Source organism: Lithobates pipiens, unplaced genomic scaffold (assembly GCF_037356315.1).
Source record: "Lithobates pipiens isolate NorthernLeopardFrog02 unplaced genomic scaffold, aLitPip1_a1.2 Scaffold_22, whole genome shotgun sequence".
Taxonomy (NCBI): domain Eukaryota; kingdom Metazoa; phylum Chordata; class Amphibia; order Anura; family Ranidae; genus Lithobates; species Lithobates pipiens.
In genome coordinates this window covers 208485897-208513614 of record NW_027507784.1, presented here as the reverse complement: position 1 = coordinate 208513614, position 27718 = coordinate 208485897, and the positions used below count along the sequence as shown (strand labels likewise).

The window sequence follows — 27718 nt, the reverse complement described above, 5'->3', positions numbered from 1 at the left end:
TAGAGGGGAAAACTTGTGGCGCTTTACAGCAGACACTTCCGTGCTGTCAGTGTGAAAGGGCTCTTAGTGTACTTATCCTTCCCCCATGGCTCAAAGATGTCAGAAAAGAGGAGCTAGCATGCTACACACTGTTAAAATTACAAAGAAAAATAAACGATTTTTAATTTACAAATACATTTTATTTATAATTAACACACATACACACACACACACACACACACAGCAGTTAAAATTTAACAGATTTTTTTTTCAACATGAATACAGAAGTGCAGTTAGTCATAACATGTTTGGCACTATATAACACTGTAAACAGTAGTTCAGATTCCTTTCATGAGCACCCTATTTATCAGTCATAATTATATATTTTTTTAAATTATAGCTTCCTATATGTTTGGTATACAAAATAAGTGTGAAAAAGGGGGGAAAAAAAACTGAAAAATGCACAATTATGTATTTAGAAGTTAACAGATCTACAGAATATGCAACATACATGTTAATCTCAATGGATCTGAAACGTTCGACAACTTTATCCCATTCATACAAGAATATCTGTTTAGTTACCATTCATATTTAAAAAGGTTCACTTACTTCTAGAAGTATTAGCTTAATGCAGTTGTATATTTTTCACATATCAGTATATACTTATGATAATTTAAAGCGGAACTTCAGTCATTTTTTCATCTTTGGGTCTATTGAATCTTCTGCCCTTGGATAGTAAAACTTTTTTTTCTGACAGTAAATACCTTATACAGCCCACTTCCTGTTTCATGTCTGGTAAAATGCCTAGGCTTCTAACATCATGCATAGCTCTCTCACCCTCCTGAGATTTTTGCCAGGAGGGGGGGGGGGTGAGTCATAAGAGGGCCAATGAGAGCTGCAGAACTAGAGGCGTGCCTCTGTGTAAATCCAGGAAGTGAACCGGCACCAGCTCCAGCTGCCCACAGTTAAAATGGTTGCAGCCAGACTCAGTGGAGGGAGACTTCTGCAGCATATTTGGCGAGTACAGAATCCCAGTATATATAAAATAATATGCAAAGAGGTCGGAAGGAAGCTTTAGATTGGCAAAGATGTTTATATTACAAATTATGTAGCAGACTGCAGTTCCTCTTTAAGATGTTGATTTAGTTTTCATATGAAGAATGTATTTTAATTTCTTCTGTGGGGTACATTCATGTTCTCACTCTTTGTGGCACTACACTGTATATTTAACCTTTACCCTATAGAGAACTTGTAGAGAACTTATCGGATAGTGGTACAAAGGTCAAGCCATCTCTACCAAACACCAACATCATGGTTTCTACCAAACAGCAAAATCTCACTGCACCACACACCGTGCTCCTGAGCTGAACTTCTATGCTACTACTTACTTGGACAAATAAAGAGTGCACAAAAGAGCAGAAGGAGTTTTTGTATGACTAAAATAACTATTCTGAACTTTCAATACCAGGTAGATTTATCAGCCTTATGTGCCACTTTCATATGGGTGGTACCGATCAGGTTTGCCTGTCAGTTTTTCAGCGGATCTGACTATAAGCTCCATGCGCACCTAAGGGCAGGCAGATGTATATGAATGTGCTGCTGCCTACATCCGCTTACCTCTGAATTCATTCAGGTACAGAAAAAAAAAAAAAAAATGTAAAAGGAATGCATAATTTTCCCTTTTTTTTGGATCCAAATTTGACAGATCAGAGATAGTCTGAAGTAAACAGACACAAGATTGTTTACATTCGGCGGCCCTAGATCCAACACAGGTCTTCCACAGTCCGCTATTAAAATGCAGCCAAAAAACGAAATGGCATGGGTGTCACAAAAGTGACGTCCATCCTGTCTGCTCAGATTCAGCAGGGGATCTGTTCACCGATACCCTACTAAACAGAGCAGAAAGTGCATGTAAAATAATCCCATTAGTTATGGGTGCCTTGCAATCTCCACATGATTTCTCAATTAGGTTGCATATGTAGACATTTAAGATGAAGCACACAACTTTTATAGAGCCTGCAAAGCCATGCACACATTCACAAACAGGCTATAACTCTGGGACATTAAAAACTAACACAGGACTAAAGGCGCAAATTCACTGCAAAGCCATGCACACATTCACAAACAGGCTATAACTCTGGGACATTAAAAACTAACACAGGACTAAAGGCGCAAATTCACTTTTGGGCTAATAAATTCTGCAGGATTAATTTTTGGTCCCACAGTACTGTGCTGCTAGCAATCCACTATAGAAATGGACAGTCAACCACACAAAGCATCTGTGCTGGGCACTGAAAAACAAGGGGCGTCCAAACAGATGGTAAGCATTTGGTGGTTAAAGGAAAGAAACTCTCGCTTCCAAGACGTTCAACGGCAAAAAAGTTAGTATCAGTCTTTTATTGTTTACTCATAAGGATAAATTCACAGTCTTGTATAAAAACGGATCACAAACCAGCTCTGAACACTTACAATTCCCAGCATTAATTGGAAGCGGCAAGCCAGTAAACACATATCAGCCAGAGGATCCAGGTACCGCACGCCAAAAGGCACCTGCTTGGTGGTCACAAGGATGTCAGACTCAGTGCACTGCAAACGGGATCACCAGGGAAATGGCCACACTGTGTGAGATCTGGAAATCAGATACGATGTCACCGGCTGCACCGTGGATGACAGGAGATGCTGCTGTCAGACTGGGCAGTAGTGTCAGAGGGGGAGTGAACCCAGAAAACACAGGTTCCCTCATCAAATCCCTACTTGGAAGCAAGAGAGCTTATCCCTTTTATAAACTACTTGCCATCTATTTGGACACCCCTTGTCCACCAGTGCACAGCACAGAGGCTTTGTGTGGTTTACTCTGGGGCATTAACAACCTTGTGAGCCAACAGTCAGCACTACCACAGGCTGGCACAAGTTTGTGTGTATGCTACTCAAAATAAGACACTGGAATTTTACCCTAATCAGAGAGCATGGTGAAATCACTCCATGACTATAATGTTCACAAACTATACAGATGCAGTCCCCATTTATTTGTCATAAGCAGTTGATTATACATTTCTAACCCACCAAAGATATGCAAGTGGCACACAAGGGTAATTTCTGTGGTACACCTGCATCATATTCATAGTTATTGAAATGATTAATGCATTAAGAAAATAAATAGGAAGTAAATAGGAAAGCAGTAGATGCAGGCCCTCTATTTACTTTTAATTAGTAGCTTTTAAACAGTGAATACATTTGAACACGTAGAAAACTAAACAAAGGCCAAGACAGTTATCCTAGTACCTTTATACAAGAACTGTTGTAGACCAATCTGCTCATTTAAATCGCTCACTAAATATATATTTTATCAGTCTATGTTTAAAGCACATATTAATGGCTTATGTCTATGACAATAGTGTCCTTTATTTAAAATAATATGTTACAAAAATAAATTTCTACAATAGTATAGCATGCAAAACTTTAGAGATGATATTTAATCAACTTTATTACCCTACATTATATATTAACTTTATACATTGCCTGGAGGGAATTAAACGCCTAAAGATAGGCAGTGAAACTTCAACCACTGAATTTAAATGTGGGCTCAGAATACCTAATAATCATAGTAAATTGTACTGTACTTGCAAAGTTGCCACTCAACTGATAGAGCCCAATGAACGGCAGAGCTGCTTTCTCTAAAAGAACGTGATAAAACAGCTTGAATGTTACTTTTGTGCTTTTAGGCAATAACAAGAATTTCACAGTGCAATTATTGGTCTAGATAAAGCCTTTGACCAGCAGTTAAAGCTGTTCATTACTGCAGAGAAAAAGATCAGAGTGCAGTGTTCGCACTGTTCTCAAAGTTTCTTAAAGTAGAAGTTCACCTGTACAGAAAAATCTGTAAGGTGAATTTACACAGGACCCCCTCCTCACTCCCCACTCCCGTCCTGCTGACCTGAGCCCTGGTATAGCCACCTCACCGGACTGGGGCTTAGAAATCTCCTCAGAATTTTCTCTACTTCTTCCCTGCTGGCTACGTGGGATCCGATTGGTCGGTGCCACCTATGTGATTGCGCCGACCAATTAGAATGCACCAAAACGTCCCTTCTGACGGGGGACATTTTGGAGATTAAGCCAAGGGGGTTTTCTAAGCCCAGGTCCAGTGGCAGTGGCTATAGCAGGGCTCATAACAGGAGATCACTGTTTGGGATGGGGGGGGGTTGAGGAGGGGGTCATTTGTAGGTTCACCTTACAGATTTTCTGTAAAGGTGAACTTACCCTTTAAGTATTGTAGTACATCCTCGTTCTCAGCTAGCTCATGCAAGGATGGGTGAAAGGGAGCTATAGCTACATGTTGCTTCCTGGGAGAGCATTAGCTGACAATGGTCAGTCCAGAAAAGCTACTTTCAATATTTTTTGGCTTCTGGTTCATACTGGAGTATCCACACTCACTCAATTATGTTTTATTTATAATATACCAATAATTATTTACTATATGGATTAAAATTTACCCCTGCAGATCCAATGTAAAAAATGTCATATGATGACCGTTTCTGCCAGAATACCGAATGTGAAAGACACCGACTGGCCAAGTAGGCAACAATCTTACATAAAGTTTGGAGGAAGTATGCAAGTGACCCATACACAAATGAGGAACTCTAAAAATCTGCATTCCACCCAGGCAATATACAGAGCACATCTATAATTTAAGAAAATCTATACGCTTTAGCAAAGAAAATCTAAATTACTTTTTACAGATGGTATGCATTTCCATTGGCAGCTTAACACAATATAGATCTATTTGGCTAGAGTACAGAACATTAATTTAAATATTAGTTACACACACAAACATTTGGCCAAATCTATAGGGTTCAAGTGGTTTCAAAAGATTTTTCATTTCAGGCATACACATCAGATGGTGGTCAGACATTTAAGGATTATATAGCCAAAAAATCTTTTGCTTCTGAACACTTACTTATAAATGTGTTCTACTATTCACAAGGGGTAAGGTTCAGGTTCGTGGCTATCGTGGGTTTGTGAGGAATCCCTGGGAATTGCAAACTTTTGGTCAAAAACTTTTCAGCTTCCCCACAAGAGATAAGGATACCTATAATGCAGTGCATAGCCTTTGGCCTTGCTCAGATGAGTCACAAAAGCCATTAACTTTAAGGAATGGATAACCCTGCTTGATTGCGAATAAAGGGAGGGCTATCAGCAGGCATATTTTCATTGTGTGTTGGAGAGCTTGGGGAGAGCTGAAAGTTTTGTGTAAGCAATGATGTTTGTTTTTATTTAATGTTGGCTTTGGTACATGTGCCCCATGGCAGTGCTGGCTTCCCATGTCCTTTGTCAATAACTTGGCCAGAATTTAACAAGATTTGCCCCCATAGACATCAAATTGTTTTGCTGCAAAGCTCATGAATTTTAAGTAAGATTCTCTAAACTGTTAGCAAACGGAACCCAGGCAGATTCACTCATCGCTCATAGCCACTGCATGTATACACTATTGACTGCTGTGACTTGTGGTACCATACGTGATCTCTTCTTAATGGAGACCAACAGTGTGCTAAGCAAATATTTGGGTTAGAAGACAGGACAATTAAAAGTATAGTCACATGGGAGCTAATTATTTAATGCCCACACTTGACTTCCTACCTAATACGCTTATTGAGAAAAAACACCAAATATTTATTGATATCTTTTGACTAAAGAACTGTCCATAGGCTGCACAGTAAAGCTATGCAATATATAATAAGTAGCAAATATCTCTATTTCTGTACATGTAGTACTCTGATATACATTTCTGTACCCCTTTCATATAATAATTTTTCGGTTAAGTGGTCATTTAATAAGGTAACAACAAATAGGCTAATTACATGGATAACCTGAGTTAAAGAGAAACTAGCGTGAATTTATCATCAGGAATAGACAATGACAAGATGGCTTATTATTTAGAACAAAAAAAATTAACTCATACTGGCAAAATAAAGCAAAATTAAATGGTTTGAAGAGCAAAGCACAGAACAGTGATAAAAACAATTACATTTTATATTTGATACCACTTTAAATACTGCACTGATTTAGGAGAATGAAAATGAGTAATTTAAGAATGGCTGAAAGATATTTGTCTTTATGACTGATGTTCTTTATGGCCATTATGTAGAGGATTTTATATTCAAAAGGTTTAGCAAAGAGAAATAGGTTACATATAATTAAAGACAGTTTGATTTTTTTCTCTATACATCATAACATGCAAATATATTTAAAGTGGGGTCATTTATCTAGTGCTACTCGAACATGATGTAATTTCTAATCTAATTAGTATCTAACTATAAATCCAATGTTGTAGATAATTAATTTCACACAACCAGATTCTCACACTGTGGGGGACAATGAATGGTGCAAGGCAGGTCAACCAATTCCTACCATTTTCCTAATCCTTAACACTTACATTGATAAAACACCACATACACTGAACCTACATTGTGAAACTGAACACAGTGCTGACACTCTCAAAGCAATAAGGTAATTGAATAGGAGAAAAGAAAAACGATGTCACAGTCTCTTTGTTACAGTATTTTGTATTGAAAGGTTTTTTTTATGATAACATCCCTGAACTATATGCTGTACACTAGAAAAAAATCTGTTTTCCCATGAAAATAGGCATTGCAGGGCATTAAAACGGATTTATATGGGAACGCTGTTTTGGCTCAAGAGCAAAAATAATCTTCCTTCAATAAAGTTAGACCTGAACTGTGTGTATAGAGTAGTAGAGCTTAATCAAAACAGATTTCATGATTTCCTTCCTTCTTTTGACTAAGGCAGCTCAGCAGAATCAGTTTCTACTTGAAATCCCTCAGGATGTCATTGAAGATGTTCAAGAACAGATGCGCATGATGATCTTTGAAGACCAAGGTTGGCCTAAAGCGGATGGATCGGTCACCACAACCTCCTAGTACAACACCTGAGAGGACAAAATGGTCATTAGTACATTCTTGCTTCCTTACAGTTTGGAACATTGCATGTTAACAGTTTGTATCATTTAGCCCTCATTCATACCATTGTGAATTGTCATGTGATCTGACAGTTTAAATGTGCATGACAAGTTGCACCCTATTTGTGCCTATGGAACTGTTCAAATCGGTGCGACTGACTTGGTTCCTGCACTATTTTGCCCATTTCATGTGCGACTTGCATTGACATCTGTGCATGTAGGTTACACAGATGTCAGAAAGCCGCATATGAAATTGAACTGACTGTAAGAATTTGAAATCACACTGAAGTAGTGAGATTTCAAAGACGCATTCAGTATGAACGGGGTGTAAAGGGAACCTCTCATAAGCAGAAACACCGACCTCTCCTACGTATATGCTAGTTACCTGGGAATCATACTGATACAATGACTAATATTTTTCTCAATCACATGCATAAAAGACGTATGCAGATCAGGAGTTTGGACCACTCTGATCACCTGGCACATACTGAGTCTGTAAAATATAAAACAGAAATGTTGAAGGCAGCCGCAGTCAAGCAAATAGTATTTCCATGGTGCCCAATTGCAGCCCCTATTTTTACTCTCATGGCAGATATCCTTTAAAGTACATAAAATATGGAACTGGACACAATTTGATTTGCTTATATGCTTTACATGTGGTTTTAAAGTGGAACTAAACCAATCAATTTAATGGTTTCCCAAAACAGTTGCATTTGAGGCATGCCATGAATATTTACTGTCACAGTAGCTTGTGTTCTCAATTGAACGCTCAAGCCATTAAATAACTGGTGTCATAACTGAGCACATGTGCAGCACCATGGCAACTTCAGATCAAACACTAAGATGACAGCTTCCTTCGTTGTAAAGGAAAGGAGGGCTTAGTTTCATTTTAAATTTCAATTACCTTGTTTTAAAACCACCAGAGATGATGGGGAGGTATCACTGGAACAGGTTTAAAGCGGAGTTCCAGTCGTATAAGGTTTATTAAAATTCAGCAGCTACAAAAAAATAGTATTTTTAAAACAGCTTACCTGTAAAATCCTTTTCTTTAAAGTACATCAGGTGCCATAGTAGTTACTATGTGGGCTTATAGGCCACCTTTAGGTGACGGACACTGGCACGCCCTTAATTAAAAAGTGCGCTCCCTATATAACCCTTCCCACTAATGGGAACACCTCAGTTTTGTAGCAAAGCAATATATGTGTACACCAGGAGGGGAGGAACCTCCGTGTCCCCTGATGTACTTCAAAGAAAAGGATTTTTCCGGTAAGCCGTTTTAAAAAATAGATTTTTTTGTACTCATCGTAAAATCCTTTTCTCTGTAATTCACTGACCGACACAGCTTCTTCTCTTTAGACCATTGGGATGTCCCCAAGCAGTGCCAAAACGAGGGGTGGGAAAACAGCATAAAACTTCATCCACCATGGCATGTGGGAGCTAGTACAAACTTTACCCACAAAAAACTACAGTGTGTGGAAAAACCACCACAAAAAAAAAACAGGATGCTCAACGGAGAAGCACTACCCTCAAGCCACACCAAAAACTGCGGTAACAAATGCAACAGTGCATTAACTTAAAGGTACTGTGTTTTTACCCAAAAAAACAGGAAAAAAGGAAAGCATTGCATATGCAATTGCAGCTATACAGCTGCCTGCAAAACTTTGCGGCCAAAACAGGCATCACCCGATGCACGGACATCTACCTTGTAGAACTTTGTAAACGTGTGGAAAGACGACCAGGTCGCCGCTTTACACAAACTTGAGTGACAGACGCTTGATGTCAGAAGGTCCAAGACGTTCAGATTGCCCTTGTGGAGTGGGCCGTGACCGGAAAGGGGGGCACCTGCCCGTTTAAGGTGTAGGTTTGTACTACAATCTGTCTGATCCACCGGGAAATGGTGGCTGACGAGACCGCCATGTCTTTCTGTGGACCAGCCAGCGAAACAAACAGTGAGTCTGACTCCCGGAAGGGAACCGTGGCCGACAAATACACCTTCAGAGCACGAACCACGTCCAGAACGTAAAGGGCCACCTCCTTAGGATGTGTCGGCTTAGAACACAGAGATGGTAACACAATGTCCTCATTAATGTGAAACACACGAGACTACCTTCGGCAGGAAAGACGGTTGCAGACGCAACACCACCTTATCCTTGTGGATAACCAGATAGGGGACTTGCAGGACAAGGCCGCCAGTTCCGAAACCCTCCTGACCAATGTAATGGCCAATAGAAAGACCACTTTCTGGGAAAGAGTCAACAGGGGAAACTCTGATATTTTCAAATGGTGGTTTCTGAAGCGCCGATAATACCAGGTTCAGATCCCACGGGGTAACGGTGGACGCACCAGAGAGACTACGTCGCACCCCTTGAGCAAAAGTACTCACTATAGAGTCAGACGCTAGGGGTTGCTGAAAAAGGACAGCCAAAGCTGATATTTGTCCTTTAATGGTGCTTAACGCCCATTTCTGGTCCACCCCTTGCTGAAAAAACAGCAGGATCCTGGATATAGAAAAGGAGCGCGGATGCCATCTTTTCTCCTCACACATGGAGATGCAGGCCTTCCAGGTACAAAGATAAATCTTCAGAGAAGATGATTTTTGTGCTTTCAACATAGTTGGAATCACAGAGTCCGACAGACCCGGGTTCCTCAACCCCTGGCTCTCAATAGCCATGCCGTTAAAGCCAGCGATGGTAAAGCAGAATGGAGAATCGGACCTTGAGACAGAAGGTCCTCTTGCAACGGCAGTCGCCAGGAGCGTCTGCCACCAGGAGCACTAGGTCTGCGTACCAAGGACCCTGAGGCCAATCTGGGGCAACCAGTATTACTGGTATCCCCTTGGCTTACACTTTGCGAAGCAGACGTGGTAACAGTTTCAGTGGATGAAAGGCATAGATCAGCTGGTACTGATCCCACAGAGCCACCAGCGCGTCTGCCCTCGGATCTCTTGTGCTGGACACGAATCTGGGCACCTTCCGATTGAGACGGGAGGCCAGAAGATCCACGTCTGGCGTGCCCCACCACAGACACAGTAGCCTAAACACCTCTGCATGCAACGCCCATTCTTCTGGGTCCAGCATCCGATGACTTAGATAGTCCGCCTGCCAGTACTCCACACCCGGGATGTAAATGCCCGGCAGGGCTGGTACATGTCGCTCTGCCCACCAAAGCATGTGAGCGACCCTCCATGCGGCGGCCAAGCTTCTTGTTCCTCCTTGGTGATTGACGTATGCCACAGCAGTGGCCTTGTCTGACTGGATCCTGATCGGATGCCCTTGCAGTCTCATTGACCATGTGGAGGGGCATAGCCTGATCGCTCTCAGTTTCAGCAGATTGATCTGCAACTTGGATTCCTCCGTCGACCAGAGGCCCTGAGTCGACTAAACTCCCATCACTCCACCCTAGTCGAATAGGCTGGCGTCCGTTGCGATCACCGTCAACTTCCCAGACTGAAGCACCGGGGACATGAACCACCAGATCAGGGAACCCCTGACTAACTGGCTCACCTGGATCTGTCGATCCAGGGACAATGGAGATCTGCCCCACTTTGTCAAGATCTCCTTCTGCAGGACTCTGGTGTGGAACTGGGCATATGGTACTGCCTGGAGGCCAAGAGAGGAAATCTATCTTGTAGCTGTAGGAAATCAGACCCATTGGTCGGACAGTCGAGAGGACCACCGGGCTGCAAACTCCCGAAGGCGACCCCCCCACCAGAGTCGCGGGTGGGGGCAAACCTTCATGCGGTAGCACTTTTGTTTGCAGGCTTGTTAGGCTTGGTTCCAGGGACGTTTCTGCTCTTGCATAGTCGTCCTGTCGGGCTGGGGACATTTAGCCGAAGCTCCGGGCGGACAAAAAAGACATTTGAGTGGAAAAAAGAGGGCCCTTGCCTACGACATGGCTCCTTAGCCTTCTTGGCCTGTGGGAGTAGAGTACTCTTACCACCTGTGCCATTCTTAATAAGGTCATCCAAAGAGGCTCCAAAGAGCCGGTTGCCAAGGAAGGGAAGATCCATCAGGGCTTCTTTGGATGCCTGGTCAGCAGACCAGCATTTCAACCAAATCAGGCGCCTCAGCACCACTGCTGACACTGAAGCCCTGGATAACAGGGGGAGGGTATTCAGGGCCGCGCCACAAACGTACTTAAGGCCATGCACTATTTGGTCTGCTAGTTCCACGCAGACAGGAGAAGCCTGCTGTTCTCCCAATTCGCGGTGCAACAGATTTGCCCACTCAGAGTCTGCGGCACAAGTGCGGATGCCAGTCCTGGATGCATGGTTGACCCCACAACCGTAAACAAGGAACGAGCCACTGCCTCAGCCTTCCTGTCCGTGGGATCCTTAAATGCTGGGATCATGGTTACTTTGTTTAACCTGGATACTGGGGGGTCCACGACCGGATGAGCCAACCACTTTTTGAGAAGGCTCTCCTCAAAGGGGCAACGCACCGCCATGTATTTGGGGACCGAAAGGTCCGTTGAGGCTGACCCCATTCCTTGTAAATGAACTTGTCAAAATAAGTCAGATACGGGAACACCTTAGGTGAATGGCTGGCTTACGGGACCCTAAAGGGACCGCTACATCAGCAGAGAGATCTGCTGGCTCCTGAATTTTCAGGGTATCACGCACAGCTGTGATAAGTGCTCCAACAAGCGTTTTGTCGGCCACGCACCACTTCCATCTTGGCAATGAACGAATTGAGGACCGCCGAAAAGGCCTCCAAGGGCACTGCGCATTCCGCAGGCAACCCGGTTGCAATTGCCTGGACTTCGGGGGAAGAAACACCAGTTTCTGAAGCCATGCTGACCCTACCCTGTCTGCTACCCGAGGGGGACTTAGGACAGTGACAGTCCCACCCTCCTTACTGCTGCTGGCTGAGGGGCTCTTTCCTGCAGGACTCAACACCCTGAAGGGTTCTGCGCAGTCCAGCAAGTAGTGCTTGTGGTCTCTGTTGGCTCCCAGGTGCAGAGGGATCCGCTCTGTGTCAGTGAAAGCTGCTGCTAATGTCGCTCTGCAAAGTGCTCAGGCTCAAAGGAAATGGCCACCCAGCGTCCAGTATAAGGACATAAAGCACTGGGAAAATTGCTGCCAGAGCACAGGGACACATGCTGCCGCTACAGAAAGCTGAAAAATGGTCAGGCTTCTAGAAAATGGCCGCTGGCATCCAGTATAAGAACAAATCACAGGGAAAATGGCCGTCGAAGCACAAGAGAGCATGGTTTCCCTTGCCCACATCTAAGATGGCCGCTGATGCTGGAACCATGAGGGACAGAGCTGAACAAATGTCGGTGATCAGCGCTGCAAGGGACAGAGGCACAGCCTCACAGGCACCTCCAGGGACATGAGAAACAGGACTCAGGACACAGCCAGCCAGCACAGGCCCCCCCACAGGTGAGAGCCCCCCCCGGAGAGCCCCTGTACAGACACACACACACCGCTCAGCAGCCACATGCAGCATCCCCCACAGAGAGGGGGGGAGGGAAGATAGGGACAGGGAGAGAAGAGAGGGAGGTGAGGGATCCCCCGAATCGACCTCCCAGGGAATACCCAGCTGCTCAGCCCCACCGAGGCAGGGAGAGCTGTACTTACCAGTCCTGAAGAGCTGGGAGACATTCCATTACAGATCCACACTCTGATCAGTACAGGGTGGCTGCTGGCCCTGTCATATGTGCACCCCGGAGCATAAAAGCTCACCGACCACCACTGGAGCTGAGGTTTCGTTGTGGCCGACCCAGCGCGGAGCTCTGGTCTGCACACGCTCGATGGCCAGGCTGGGGAGACTACAAGGATAAGGGTATCCAGCCAGTCACCCAGCTGGCTGTTGATAGCAAATCACAGGATCTATCACCTTGTGCAAAAAACCAAGCTTCTTCAGAAAAAAAGACAGACTGATGGGCCCCTCAGGGTTCCTAGGTCCTTCTCCTTCATTAGGCAAAATAAAAACTGAGGCTGCAGTAGCATGCTGAGGGGTTGCTACCTAAGGGACTGCCCCTTGGGCGGCACTAGAAAATTCTAGTTTTATTATCACATCTTAACATGTAATGCCTAGTCTTCTCTTGAAGGTGGCATAACAACCAATGGTCTAAAGAGAAGAAGCTGTGTCAGTCGGTGAATACAAGAGAAATCCTATATTCTTTTCATACATCAGGGGACACAGAGCCATAGTAGTTACCATGTGGGATGTCCCATAGCAAATGCTAACTGAAGGGAGGGAGACACAATTGTAGGGCACCAAGAGACAAGAGGAATCATACTGCAGCCTGCAGTACACTGCGCCCAAAGGTGATATCCTCATATCTTTTACATCTACTTGATAAAATCTGGTAAATGTATGGATTGAAGACCATAGATTGCCATGGTTTGGCAATCCACTGCATCAGAGGCACTAACAGCCCTGGTGGAGTGCGCTTTAATATGAAAAGGAGGAACCTTCCTCTTTAAACCATAAGTTTGAGCAATCACTTGTAACTATGTAACCTATTAAGAAATAGTAGATTCCGACAATGCCTGTCCTCTTATAGGATTGTCTGGAAACACAAATAAAAACATCGGTTTTATGAATCTGAGCGGTCACTTACAATAGACCTTGACTGCTCCCACCACATCAAGAGAATGTAATGAATTTCTTCCACACAATGAGGTTCTGGAAAAAAATGAAGGCAGAACAATATCCTGGTTTAAATGAAAACCCGATACTACCTTCGGTAGGATTTCAGGATGAGGCCGCAATACAACCTCATCCTTATGAACAATCAATATGTCTCTTTACAAAAAAGAGCAGGCAACTCTGCACTCTTTTGTCGAAGATATGGCAATCAAGAAAAAAAATGTTTCCCCGTCAAGAGAATCAAGGGAATATCTCCTTATTGACTCAAAAGGCTGCTTCTGTAAGCCGACAGGACTAAAATTAAATCCCAATGGTTCAGGGGTGACCAAACTGGAGGATTAATCCGTGTTAACCCCTGAATAAAGTTACGAACCAGAGAGTGAGAAGTAAGTAGAAACTACTGAAGAGGACAGCCCAAGGTCTTATTTTAGAATGTGGGTCTCAATAGCCAAACCGTTAAACTTAACGTCTGTAAGGAAGGATGGAATACCGGAAGGTATGGCCACAGTGATAGGGACCAAGGGTCCCCTACCATAATTTTTATGATCTCGGCAAACCAAGATCTCCTGGGCCACGCTGGGCCCTAAGAATCACCTCCTTCCCTTCTTGCTTGCTCCTGTGAAGAAGGCATGGAAGCAGAACAGGAGGGAAAGCATAGATCAGTGAAGACTGATCCCATGGAAATACCAAAGCATCTGTATGCCATCGGATCGCTTGACCTTGACACAAAGTTGCTGTTGAACCCGGACACCAATAGATTCACGTCCGGAACTCCTTATCTTTGGCATATTGACAGAACCATTCTCCCGGAAACAATAGTTGGTGACCTAAGTAGTCCGAATGCCAATTCTCCATTCCTGGAATAAAAATTGCTGATAGACAAGGAATGTTGCTTTCTGCCCAAGATATAAAAAAAAATGATTCCCCTCTCTCTGGGCCGCACGACTTCTCGTGCACCCTAGGTGATTGATATAAGCCACAGCCGTGGCATTGTCGGATTGAAGCCTGTCTGAGCGTCCAGGCCTCCGGACCAGGCGTACTGCCCGAATCTCCCAAAGTCACACGATCTTCCACTGCAAACTGAAGTAATGCCTGTGTATTCTTGAGGTCCATTTTGGACTCTAATACTGCGTACACACAACCGGACTTTGAGGGACTAGGTCCGACGGACATTCGGCGGAGTTTCGATGGACTTTCCGAATGAATGGACTTGGCCACACACAATTACACCAAAGTCCGACGGATTTGAACGTGATGACGTACGACTGGACTAAAATAAGGAAGTTCATAGCCAGTAGCCAATAGCTGCCCTAGCGTCGGTTTTTGTCCGTCGGACTAGCATACACACGAACGGATTTCTGGTTGAAAAATGTAAAATATGTTCTATTTCTAATGTCTGACGGATTTTTGGCAAGCAAGGGTCCGATGGAGCCCACACAAGATTGAATTGTCCGATGGACTCGTTCCAAAAAGTCCGGTCGTGTGTACACGGCATTAGCAGCACCAAAGTGGGTCCAAAGTAGTGCAGGGACTACTTTAGATAAGGTACTCTTGTACCTTATGTCCGACATGTACCGACATGTCCCAGAAGCTTGGAGGGAGAGGAGAGGAGTCGCAGTGAGAGCGGAAGTGGGAGCTGGGTACCTGTCAAACTAGGTACTGCCCCCTCCCACCCTCCTAGCTGCTCACAGACTGAGGGGCCCCTCCGCAGGACTCACCACCCTGACCAAGTGCTGACTGCTCTGCCCAGTTTCAGTCACAAAGCGTACAGAGTGAAAACCGCGCTGTTCTGAGGCACACAGACCCAGCACTAGAGGTAAAAAAAGCGATGAGGCTACAAGAAAATGGCCGCCGACGTCCTTAGTACAAAAATTACCAAGAAAATGGCCGCCGAACCTTCTAGGAAATGGCTAACAGCCATACACTGCATAAGACTACAGGAAAATGGCCGCAGCCTCAGTAAAATGGCGGCGGCCTCTCCTGAGGTAAATTTACGTAGGCACCTCACTGCGCAGTAAAAAGAGGCAGAAAAACAAAAACTGACCCTAACAGCCAATAGCCCTGCCAAAGCTCGGAGCCCCCTTGGAGGACCCCCGGCCTAGGTACATACACCGCACCTCATGCCCAGTCACACAGCGGCCCCCAGCAGGGGGAGGAGGGAATGAGGGATAGGGTGACAGGAAAGGGAGAGTAAGAGACCCCCTAGTCGACCTCCCAGGGAATGCCCAGCTGCTCTATTCTGCCGAGGCATTGAGAGCCGTACTTACCCTTCCTGTTGGCATTGCTGGACGCATTCCACCACAGACCCATCACCCGAGCAGTACAGGGTGGTTGCTGGCCACGACATACTGACACAGACAGCAGTAGCCCGGACATGTGTGCACCCCGGAGCATACAGCTCAACGGCCGCCCCTGGAGCAGAAGGGGCATGTCGTGGCCGACCCAGCATGTAGCTAGGGATTGCTTACGCTCGATGGTCAGGCTGAGGAGAATCCAAGGATCTATATTATCCAGCCTGTCACCCAGCCGGCTGTTGATAGAAGGATCACAGGATTAAAAATTGTAGAAAAAATGAAAATAATCTCAGGACCAATGATCCCCTCAGGGAGTCAGGTCCTTCTACACTAGGCAGAAAAAAAACTGAGCTGCAGGAAGCAGGGTGAGGTGTTATAACCAGAGAGATCGCCCCCTTGGGCGGTGCTGTGCAGTCTTGCTGTTTTTACATGTGTTACATGTTCTGCCTAGTCCTCTCCTGAAGGTGGCGTGATAACCCTAAGGTCAAGAATTAAAGGAGCTGTGTCCGTCAATGAATGAAAGAGAAAACCTTCATTGGTGGCGGTGGCACATTGGATGGTGATTTTTTTCCCTGCTGAGAGCACACTCTTATTGGTGATCTTCATCTTGAAGTCTGAACATTTACTTTGCATTGTTAGAATCAAATTTTCACTTTCATTTTACTTTTGACTCATTCACATGTCCCTTGATGCAGTTTAATGGACATTATATTTTCTAATATGTTTATACACACGTTTTTCCACTAATATGCATAATAATTTTTGCTTTGTAGCCAACTACATTGGTTAATTGATGTGTAATTTGGCACTGTCACTTTATTGTTTGTATTTTCATATATTTTATCAGTTATTTCGCGCTGCACGTTACACACACCCCCCCCCCCCCCCCCCATTCTCTTCACACAATTTGTCTAACTGTAGTGCTAGCAGCTCATCTAGCGAGTTTAGTCATTTTCAAAGTTACTACATTGAATGGTCAGTCCACTCTAAAATAGAATTTTCAAATAAAAGGTACATTGTCTGGAGAAATAATGCCAACTTACCTTTATTTCTTGCTTGTGATAATAACTTAACACGGGTTGCATCATTTGGAGCGTCTAAAGCGCAGAATGTCCCTCTGCCTCTAGCTCTGCTCACAACATGTGGATACCGGGACTGTAAGAGATGGCATATACCAATAATTATTTCACCTTCTAAAATCAGGGCTGAAGCATTTCAGTTGAAAATGCAATAAAATAAATGGCAGGGTTTAAGTACTAGCTGCCCTCCCACAGAATTTTTGCAAAGGGCAAGTGGCACAGACAGGCCTGACAACGTACCTTGCAATATACATCACCGGCTTGCTTCCAGGTTTGGGGTAAAGGCACCCATGCTGTGATTGGACACACCACAAGTCTGCCATTTTTAGTCTTTTTTTCATTTATGTTGCAAAAAATAAAATGCCAAGTGGTGATCAAAATACCACTAAATAGAATGCTCTATTTGTGTGAAAAAAAAAAAAGATGATAAAAATGTAATTTGCATACAGTGTTGCATGACTGCACAATTGCCAGATAAATAAGAGAAGTGCTGAATAGTAAAAAATGCCCTGGTCATGAAGGGTGTAAAAGCTTCCGGAGGTCAAGTGATTAAATATGCGTTTCTCTAACAAGACAAGATTCGTATTTTTTTTTGCCAATTTATTTTTGTTTTTGCATACTACAAAAAGATAAATAAAATAAAAAAACATCTTGCCGCGCAGGGCAGGAATCAAACATAACATACCCTCCCCCCCCCTCCCCCCTCTCTAAATCTGGGATCACCACTGTGTGGGCAAATCAACCTTCCTGGATGCAAGGTCTCCAGACCAATAGGGGTACATATCAACATCATAGTAAGACATTAATATAGCAACTGTACAGTGATCATAGTAATGAGTCCAGCAATCATCTCTACATACAGCCATTGTAACAGCAGTCAATCCCCAAATAATCCCAGTGGGAATGCAGGAACAATAGAGCCCTGTACTCCAATATCTAGGCCCAGGTAGACCTCCCCTTCCAGCTCAGTGAAGTCTATATAGTCATTAGGCTACAGAAAGATCACTACCCAACCAAATCTTCCAAAATTTGTCAATTTTTTTGGACATCCTCTGCTCGGGTATGTTGCTACATAGAATGGAATCACTATGTTTACAAGTCCTTTCTAGTAGGACAGTGAGGGTGTCACAGGTTTTTTTCCAATAAAGGATCAGTGCCTTACTGCATAAAATAATAACAGGCTAAGTGAGGTGTATTGGGTCCACCACCAAGCCAAGTAAAGCATGTCACCACCGTCAAGGGCACAGGTATAGATGTAATCTCCGTTATACAGTGCCCAACATCAGACCAATTATGCCTGACCACTTGGCAATGCCAAAAGGTGTGACTAAAATTGGCCGGTGACAGTAAGCAGCACCAACATTCAGTCAATGTACCCGGGTACATTTTTGATAACTTTGCTGGGGTGTTATATATCCTGTGCAGGAATTTGGTCTCTAGTGGATACTGAGTGAAGGGTTCTCTAGGGATACTGAGTGACGCTCCACGTATCGTCCCACTATTCTCCATCCAAATCTGGGATCTCTTCCACCCACTGCTCCCTACATTTGATCAACAAAGGAGGCGAGACAGGAAACAGTTCCTTATATAATTTAGCTAACATTTTATTCATGAAGTCATCCAAGAGAACATTCTCCAAAGCTGAGGGTCCAAGATCCAGCTTAGTGGAGCCAAACTGGGGCACAAAAGTGTGATGTAGCTGGAGATAGCAAAAGAAATAAGGATTTGGAAGCTCAAACTTCTGTTAAAGATCTGAGAATTTTAAGAGCTCGCCTCCTCTGGTGATGCCACCCAAAGTTTTAATTCTTTAGGACACCCACATTATTGGATCCGATATAGTGAGCAGATGGGGAAAACGGGGGTTTCTTCACAAAGGCAAGGCCAGTGATATGGCAGTAGAAGTAGGAGCCAGCAACCTCTGAACACAATCCCATTACTTGTCTCTCATTGTGCCAGTCAGAGGAAACTGGCCCCCTAAAAACAAGGAGACGCAGGCTCTCATACGAGGCCCAGCACCACTGCTTCTAAAATCGTGGTAGTGTCTCCATCATCCCCAAGAAGCCATCTCTGGGCAAAAACTCCCTGGCCAGCCAAAAAAGTATTTAAAAGAGATCAGGAAGCGCTAGGCCTCCCTGTCCCCAGAGCTCCTGTAGTGCCATGAGGCCTATTCTGGGAGGGGAGTTCCCCCATATGAAAGAACCAAAGATGCAATGGGCTCGACAAAAAAAAAAAAAGGAGCGTGGGATCCAAACAGGCGAGTTACGTAAAAAAATATAGGAAAACCAGAAGCATCTTTATTTTTAGAGGGTTTATGCGCCCCATCACAGAAAGGGGAAGATTCTTCTATATCTCAATTTTCCTCTTCAAAAGATCCAACAAGGGCTGCAGGTTCACACTAAAATAGTCCGCAACTCTGGCAGATATGCGAACCCCCAGATATGTAAACGGATTAATCCACCCAGGATCCGCTGCAGCCCTGGTATCAGAATCAAATGGAAGAATATCGGTTATCCCCCACTTAACTTTGAGACCAGAAAGAAAAAATCTGCAAAATTATCCAAAATGCCAAGGACCGCACAAAGGTACACTAGGATCTTTTAAGAACAGGAGCATGTCATCTGCATACAGCACCAAACATTCTTTAATGTTTCCAATTTTTAAGGCCCGACCACAGAAGAGGAATGCAGTGCCACTGTCAATGGCTTAATTCTAGGGAGAACAGGAAAGGGAATAGAGGGCAACCTTGCCTGGTTTCCCTACCCACGTCAAAAAAGGGAGAGATGGAAAATCCAATCTTTAACCACTTACAGACAAGACCATTTTGCTGGTCAAAGACCAGACCACTTTTTGCGATTCGGCACTGCAACGCTTTAACTGACAATTGCGCGGTCGTGCGAAGTGGCTCCCAAACAAAATTGAAGTCCTTTTTTCCCCACAAATAGAGCTTTCTTTTGGTGGTATTTGATCACCTCTGCAGTTTTTGTTTTTTGCGCTATAAACAAAAATAGAGCGACAATTTTGAAAAGAACGCATTATATTTTACTTTTTGTTATAATAAATATCCCCCAAAAATATATAAAAAACCCAATTGTTTTCCCTCAGTTTAGGCCGATACGTATTCTTCTACATATTTTTGATAAAAAAATTGCAATAAGCGATTGTTTTGCACAAAAGTTATAGCGTTTACAAAATAGGGGATTGTTTTATGGCATTTTTATTAATGATTTTTTTTACTAGTAATGGCGGCAATCAGCGATTTTTATTGTGACTGCGACATTATGGCGGACACATCTGACATTTTTGACACATTTTTGGGACCATTGTCATTTATACAGCAATCACTGCTATATAAATGCAGTGATTCCTGTGTAAATGGCACTAGTAGTGAAGGGGTTAACCAGTTGGTGGCAGTGTAGGGGGTTCAGTGTTCCTAGGAGTGTGTTACTAACTGTGGGGGGCTGGGCTTTCATTTAGTGAACACTGATCTCTGCTCCAATCACATGGAGCAGAGACCAGCGTCACTAGTTGCTAGGCAGAATGGGGAAAGGCTGTTTACAATGGCATTTCTCCATTCAGCCGCCCCGTGAGACGATCGCGGGTATGCCCGCGGCGATCGAGTCCGCGGGACCCGCGACCGGACTCACGGGGGTCCCGACCGGCGTGCTTGCGATGGCAGGGTGGCATTAAAGATTGGACGTACCTGTACACCAATATGCCTGCCGTGCCATTCTGCCGACGTACATCGGCGTGCGCTGGTCGGGAACCGGTTAAGGCTATTCTAGATTTACTGTATAACAAGGATACCCATGTACAATACTTTGGCCCAAATCTCATGCGCTCCAACATCATGGCCATATAACCTAATCAACGGAGTCAAAGGCCTTGACCATATCTAAGGAAATCACAGCCCTAGTCCCAGTGGTATTATGAGATCTGCAAATGGGTAAAAAGGTGACGTAAATTGGTGTCCGTGGACTTCCTTGGCATAAAGCCAGTTTGGTCCACATCAACCAGGGATGGGAAAACTATAGATAATCTAGTGGCCAAAACTTTTGTGAGAACTTTAAGATCAGCATTAACCACTTAAGCCCCGGACCATTTTGCTGGCCAAAGACCAGACCACAGCGTTGATTTAACCGACAATTTTTGTGGTCGTGCGACGTCCCAAACAAAATTGACGTCCTTTTTTCCCCCACAAATAGAGCTTTCTTTTGGTGGTATTTAATCACCTCTGTGGTTATTTTTTGCACTATAAACAAAAATAGAGTTACAATTTAGAAAAAAAGCTATATTTTTTACTTTTTAATAAAATAAATGATATTCGTGCGCTTTCATAAGTTTACCACAAATGAAGATTGCACGTTATATGCACATTAGGCACTTTTTTAATGAATTGTAATTGTATTCATTTATTGTTTTGCGCATTAGGCATAAGAGCACTTTATGTGGTTATGGTTATGTGATGGATCTAGTTGAAACTGTGTAAGGTTTTGATACAGTGTACTCGTTGACCACTTTATTGATTTTAGCGCACTAATATCATTTATTTTATTGTATGTATTGAGGGATCAATTTTTTTGGTGCAGCTTTTTTCAACATACTTATTAGTTTGTTTGGTGGTCAATATTATTATTTATCTCATTCATATTAGCCCTTGAGTAAATTTAATATATTTTTTACTTTTTGCAATAATAAATATCCCCAAAAAATATATAAAAAAACGATTTTTTTCCTCAGTTTAGGCCGATACATATTCTTCTACATATTTTTGGTAAAAAAAAAAAAAAAAAAATAAAAAATAAATAAATCACAATAAGCGTTTATTGATTGGTTTGCGCAAAAGTTATAGCTTCTACAAAATAGGGGTTAGTGTTATGCCATTTTTATTAATATATATTTTTTTTTACTAGTAATGGTGGCGATCTGTGATTTTTATCGTGACTGCGACATTATGGCAGACACATTTGACAATTGACACATTTTTGGGACTATTGTCATTTTTACAGCGACACTGGCAGTGAAGGGGTTAACCACTAGGGGACTAGGGAGGCGTTAAGTGTGTCCTGGGAAGTGATTCTAACTGTTAGGGGGCTTGGCTACAAATGACACTTCACTGATCATAGCTCCCGATCACAGGGAGCTATGATCAGTGACAGTGTCACTAGGCAGAACAGGGAGATGCTTGTTAACATTAGCATCTCCCCGTCCTTCAGCTCTGTGATCCTACTCACGAAGCTCCCGGCAGGTTCGCACGCCGCCGCCCATCTGACTACATAGCGGCAAATTCAAAGGGACGTACTCGCATGCCCATTTCCCCAGCCGCGCCATTCTGCCGACGTATATATACACATGTGGTGGTCGGCAAGTGGTTAAGGAGTGCTATTGGTCTATGTGACATGTATCCTTACCCAGCTTAGGTATGAGCACCACATAAGCATCCAGCATAGAGGAAGGCAGAGCCACATTTTCAAAACAGGGTAAATACAAAGTTCTCAATCGTGCATCCAGTGTGTCTGAATATTGCCTGTACCACTCCACCAGAAAAACACCAAGGCCTGGAGATTTATTTGAAGGAAATTACAGCATGGCCTTTTCAATTTCTTTGAGAGTAAAATCCTGATCCAACCATGCTCTATCATCATCATCCTTCAAACTTGGGACCAGAAGGCTGGACAAAAGATCTATTAATTCTCCCCCATCTATCACAAGACAGTATAGGAGATTATAGATCCGAATAGTTCCCCAACAAATCGATGCATAATAGCCCCAGTGTCAGTAAGCATATCCCCCATCTGAGAACGAATGCAGGGTATGCTAACAGGAGCACTCTGATCTGCCACCAGCATGGCCAATAACGTGCCATTTTTGTCCCCCTTTTCAAAGAGTGATTCAACCTTATGTAACAAGATAGAGTGCGTGAGGTTCTTGTCTAACAATAAAACTGACGCTTAGCTGCCTCCAAGGATGCAAAAGTGGAATCCCCAGGAGCAGAAGCATATTCCACCTCTAACTCGCACTCCTCCGACTGCAACCTTTCCCTCTCTGCAGTGTCTGCCTTACAGACCCCGCCTTAATGGAAGAAATATAATGTCCCCTCATTGCCGCCTTGAAAGTGTCCCAGACCACCGTATCCATAGCAGAGGAAGCCTTATTTTCTAAGACATTGGCGTTTGTTTATTCAACCTTACTATGCAACTATGACCATGATCCGATTACCCTCCTGCCAAATAAGTGACAGCATGTACCAGCTGTAAGCATTAGGGATTAGGGAAAGAAAGATAGATTCTTGATGCGGTTTTGTGTGTGCGAGAGTAGCCTCTAAGCCCCCCGGATTTTTCCACTGCCACAATTCAGTAAGTTGAGCAGTAGACACCCATGCTAAAAAAAAATCTGTGGGGGGAAGCCTCAAAGTATTAGTAGCATCTAGCCCGCATCTAGAATGCCATTAAAATCACCAGCCAGGAGTAGAGGGAGGTGCATAAATGGAGCCAACACAACCAACATGTCAAACAATAATTGAGCATGAAAAGGTGGAGGAACATACATGCAAGCTAATACCATTCTTATCTGGAAAATTTCTAGCACTAAGATAATATATTCCCCTCCTGGGTCAGAGATCACCCTTTGGACTGTGCAAGGAACACTCTTGCCAAGTAAAATAGTCACCCCTCTAGCATAAGAGTAGTAAGAGGCACAATACATTTTCTGTATCCATTGCCCACGTAAGGCATGACCTTGCTCCTGTCCAAATGGCTCTCCTGCACAACAACATGCCTTCTGGCTGCCTTCAGATAACAAACCATAGCTGCCCTTTTAACTTTATCATTAAGGCCCCGTATATTCCAGGACAGTACATTAACCTAATATAGCCATTAGTACAGTTTAACCACGTAAGGACCACGTCACACCGATATACATCTGCAGAATGGCACGGCTGGGCATTTCAACGTACGGGTACGTCGCCTTTAAGATGTGGCATTGTGGGCGTGCGCCTGCCACAAGCTCTGTGAGTGTGACCGTGGGTCCCGCGGATTTTATGTCTCAAGAAGAGGAAGAACGGGGAAATGCTGATGTAAACAAGTATTTCCCGGTTCTGCCTAGTGACAGGACACTGATCACAGATCCCTGTGATCGGGAGCAGTGATCAGTGTCGTGTCACACATAGCCCAACCCCCCCCCCCACAGTTAGAACACATCCCTAGGACACTCCTAACCCCTTTAGTGCCCCCTACTGGTTAACCCCTTCACTGACATTTTTACATTAATCAGTGTAATGTATAGCACTGATCGCTGTATAATTGACAATGGTCCCAAAATAGCGTCAAAAGTGCCTGATGTGTCCGCCATAATGTCGCAGTCACGATAAAAATCGCTGATCGCCACCATTACTAGTGATAAAAAAAAAATTATTAATAAAAATGCTATAAAACTATCCTCCATTTTGTAGACACCATTAACTTTTGCGCATACGTATCGGCCTAAACTGAGGAAAAAAAATGTCTAAAGTGGTTGTAAACCCTTACAAACCACTTTGACCTACAGGTAAGCCTAGATTAAGGCTTACCTGTAGGTCCAAGAAATATCTCCTAAACCTACACGGTTTAGGAGATATTTGCCGAAAGACAGGCATCGCTGTCGCTGTCAACCGCGATATGCCGCGAGTGGCGGCTCCCGCGCGCATGCTTCGTCGAATGACAGCGGCGGAGCAGCGAGACCCACCGAGAAGATGGGGGCTCTGGACTACAGGGGACAGCGGTAACTTCGCTAGCTCCTGTGTTAGGTGAGTGACACATAATGGACTACTATGCGATGGATAGTAGTCCATTATGCTTTACCTTTGCAGGGAATCAAAGAGGAAGTAAACTCATCAGGGTTTACTTCCTCTTTAATATATTTTTTGGGGATATTTATTATAGCAAAAAGTAAAAAATATTGCTTTTTTTTTTGTTCATAGCGCAAAAAATAAAAACCGCAGAGGTGATCAAATACCACCAAAAGAAAGCTCTATTTGTGTGGAAAAAAGGACATCAATTTTGTTTGGGAGCCACGTCGCATGTCTGCACAATTGTCCGTTAAAGTGACAGTGCCGAATCGCAAAAAGCGCTCTCGTCTCTGAACAGCCAAGTGGTCCGGGGATGAAGTGGTTAAAGACCCAAGATATGTATTCCTGAGAAGATGTAAAGCAAAAACAGATAACATGATGTAGTTGCATATAGCCCCCACAAGATGGCTCCTGAAAACAAGAAAAGTAGTTGCAAAACAAAGAATATTTAACCAGTTCCCAACCGGCGCACGCCGATGTAAGTCGGCAGAATGGCACGGGCAGGCATATTGGCATACAGGTACGCCCAGTTTTAAATGGCGCCCTGCCATCGCGAGTGCGCCGGCGCGCTCGTGTGCCGGTCGGGACCCCCGTGAGTCCGGTCGCGGGTCCCGCGGACTCTATCGCTGCAGGCATACCCGTGATCGTCTCACGGGGCGGCTGAACGAGGAGATGCCGTTGTGACTGGAGCAGAGATCAGTGTTCACTAAAACAAAGCCCAGCCCCCCCACAGTTAGTAACACACCCCTAGGAACACTTAACCCCTACACTGCCCCCCACTGGTTAACCCCTTCACTGCCAGTGCCATTTACACAGGAATCATTGCATTTGTATAGCAGTGATTGCTGTATAAATGACAATGGTCCCAAAAATGTGTCAAAAATGTCCGATGTGTCCGTCATAATGTTGCTCTATCTTTGTTTATAGCGCAAAAAAAAAAAAAAAAAAACGCAGAGGTGATCAAATACCACCAAAAGAAAGCTCTATTTGTGGGAAAAAAAGAACGTCAATTTTGTTTGGGAGCCACGTCGCACGACCGCGCAATTGTCTGTTAAAGTGACGCAGTGCCGAATCGCAAAAAGTGGTCTGGTCTTAAGCCAGCAAAATGGTCTGGTCTGAAAGTGGTTAAGATGATGCAATATTGTACAGATTCCCCACTCAATGGCACCTGAAAACTGAAAGAAACATACCCTGCTGTAATCCGCAACAGAAAACAGCTTATACCTAGAACCCATATTAACAGTCACTGAACGGTAGCTAGTAGATTAGCACACAATAGTCATCTGCAGAAGTTCTGAGATACAAAAAAAACATCCACCTGCAGATTTGAAAAAGACAAAAGAACATTTTTTTGGCAAAACCAAAAAGAAAAAAAAAAAAAACATACCTAGAACTGTAGCACATTTCATGAGCTCATGATGTGACTTCATAATAGCACAGGAGGAGAAACCCTGCACCAGTTAAACAATGCAAGGACATCCCTGATGCAAATGGGCAGCTAGTGCAATCAGCATGGTAAAGAAGGCAAACGCAAAGCATGTCAGGAAGAATCACATACCTATTCACTGAATTACAGGAACAACTTCCAGGACCCTGATGTAGCAGCAAAAAAAATGGTGTCAAGCCAGTCCCTGGCATCTCCTGGGAATTTAAAAAAAATTCACAGTACCTTGGGTATTCCACAACTTGCTCAGATATAGAAAACTATACTTTAGGCCCTTAATCCTCAGACGATATCGAACCTCAGTATAAGAGCGGCGTTTCTTCCGCGTTTCCACAGCAAAATCAGGAAAAGCTATTTTTTGGCATTTACATATTGCAACTCATCCCTCTTGTGTGCTTCTGTCAGGATCTGGTCCCGGTCCCTAAAATTCAGGAACTGCACCAAGAACGGTCTTGGCGGATTTCCATGAGGGCGTTCGTCTGTGGGTATCCCATGGGCCCTTTCCACCACATAGATAGGGGAGACCTGCAGCAGCTGGAGTAGATCTTGAAAGAATTGCTCTGCAAACTGGGTTGGATTGTGCCCCTCAGCTTTTTCTGGCAATCACACCACTCTGATGTTGTTGCGACGCGGTCCATGGCAAGATGGCGGCAGCTGCACATGTAGGTTTGGCCTCTTGAGAGCGCTGGGACCCGGGAGTGTCCTGTGCCAACACCAATTTTTGGGTCTGCATGGAGTCTGATCAACGGTTCCAGGGATGTATGGATGAGGCACTGGGGTGAGAAATTTCTCCACAATGGAGCCGGATTGTTCAAGATTATGTAGAGCTCTGTGCAGACATGTCCTACCTCGTTCACATCCTGGCCATGCCCCCCAAGATTAAGCTATTTACCATAGCATCCATAATTTACAGTTTCAAGCTATTGTATGCAAATTAGGAATTTTGACTTACCTGTAAATTGTTTATCTTGGAGTACAGTACAGCACAGAAGACTGATATTTATAGATTTATAGCAGAATATAACCCATGGTCTAATAATAACAGTCCTGTGTCTTTTACTGTACGAAAAAGATAATCAGAATTTTCTCGTTCAAAAGTTTTTATTTTATGTTAAAATAAATTACATGTACAGAATATAAGACAAATTATTTGATACCAGAAATAAAAAGTAGACATATTGAAGTATGGATGATACAAAGCAAATAAGAATTTCAAGATATTCTTGTGGGAATGACAATAAATGGCCTTATATATTTTAGAATTAGAAAACATTCTTATAGCTGAGTTTTAAACATTTTAATCCCAACAAAATATAAATATGTCCAAGAAAATATATGATTTTAAAGTTTTGACCATAACTTCTAAAGTATGTTTATAGTAAGTATTATATAGGAAGGGAAGAACATAAAAGGTATATAGGAGGGAATAATTCTCCGGAGGAGGTTTTATATATCAGCTAATGTTGTAATTCTATAAAAAAACTTAATCACCATAATAAAACTCGGTTATCAATATTATCTGACATAT

The 27718-nt window shown here is 43.6% G+C and overlaps 1 protein-coding gene across 2 annotated transcripts in view; it reads right to left on the bottom strand.

Moving 5' to 3' along the window:
- Positions 1 to 157: 157 nt before the first annotated feature.
- Positions 158 to 27718, bottom strand: part of ABAT (4-aminobutyrate aminotransferase) — a 375139-nt gene continuing 347578 nt past the window's right edge. For both annotated transcript variants that reach the window (XM_077448835.1, XM_077448834.1), the window contains exons 15-16: positions 16889 to 17000; positions 158 to 6922 (exon numbers count right to left, since the gene is read on the bottom strand). In XM_077448835.1, coding sequence (XP_077304961.1) covers positions 6801 to 6922; positions 16889 to 17000 — 234 coding nt within the window. In that variant the 3' untranslated portion in view covers positions 158 to 6800. The remainder of the gene's footprint in view (positions 6923 to 16888; positions 17001 to 27718) is intronic.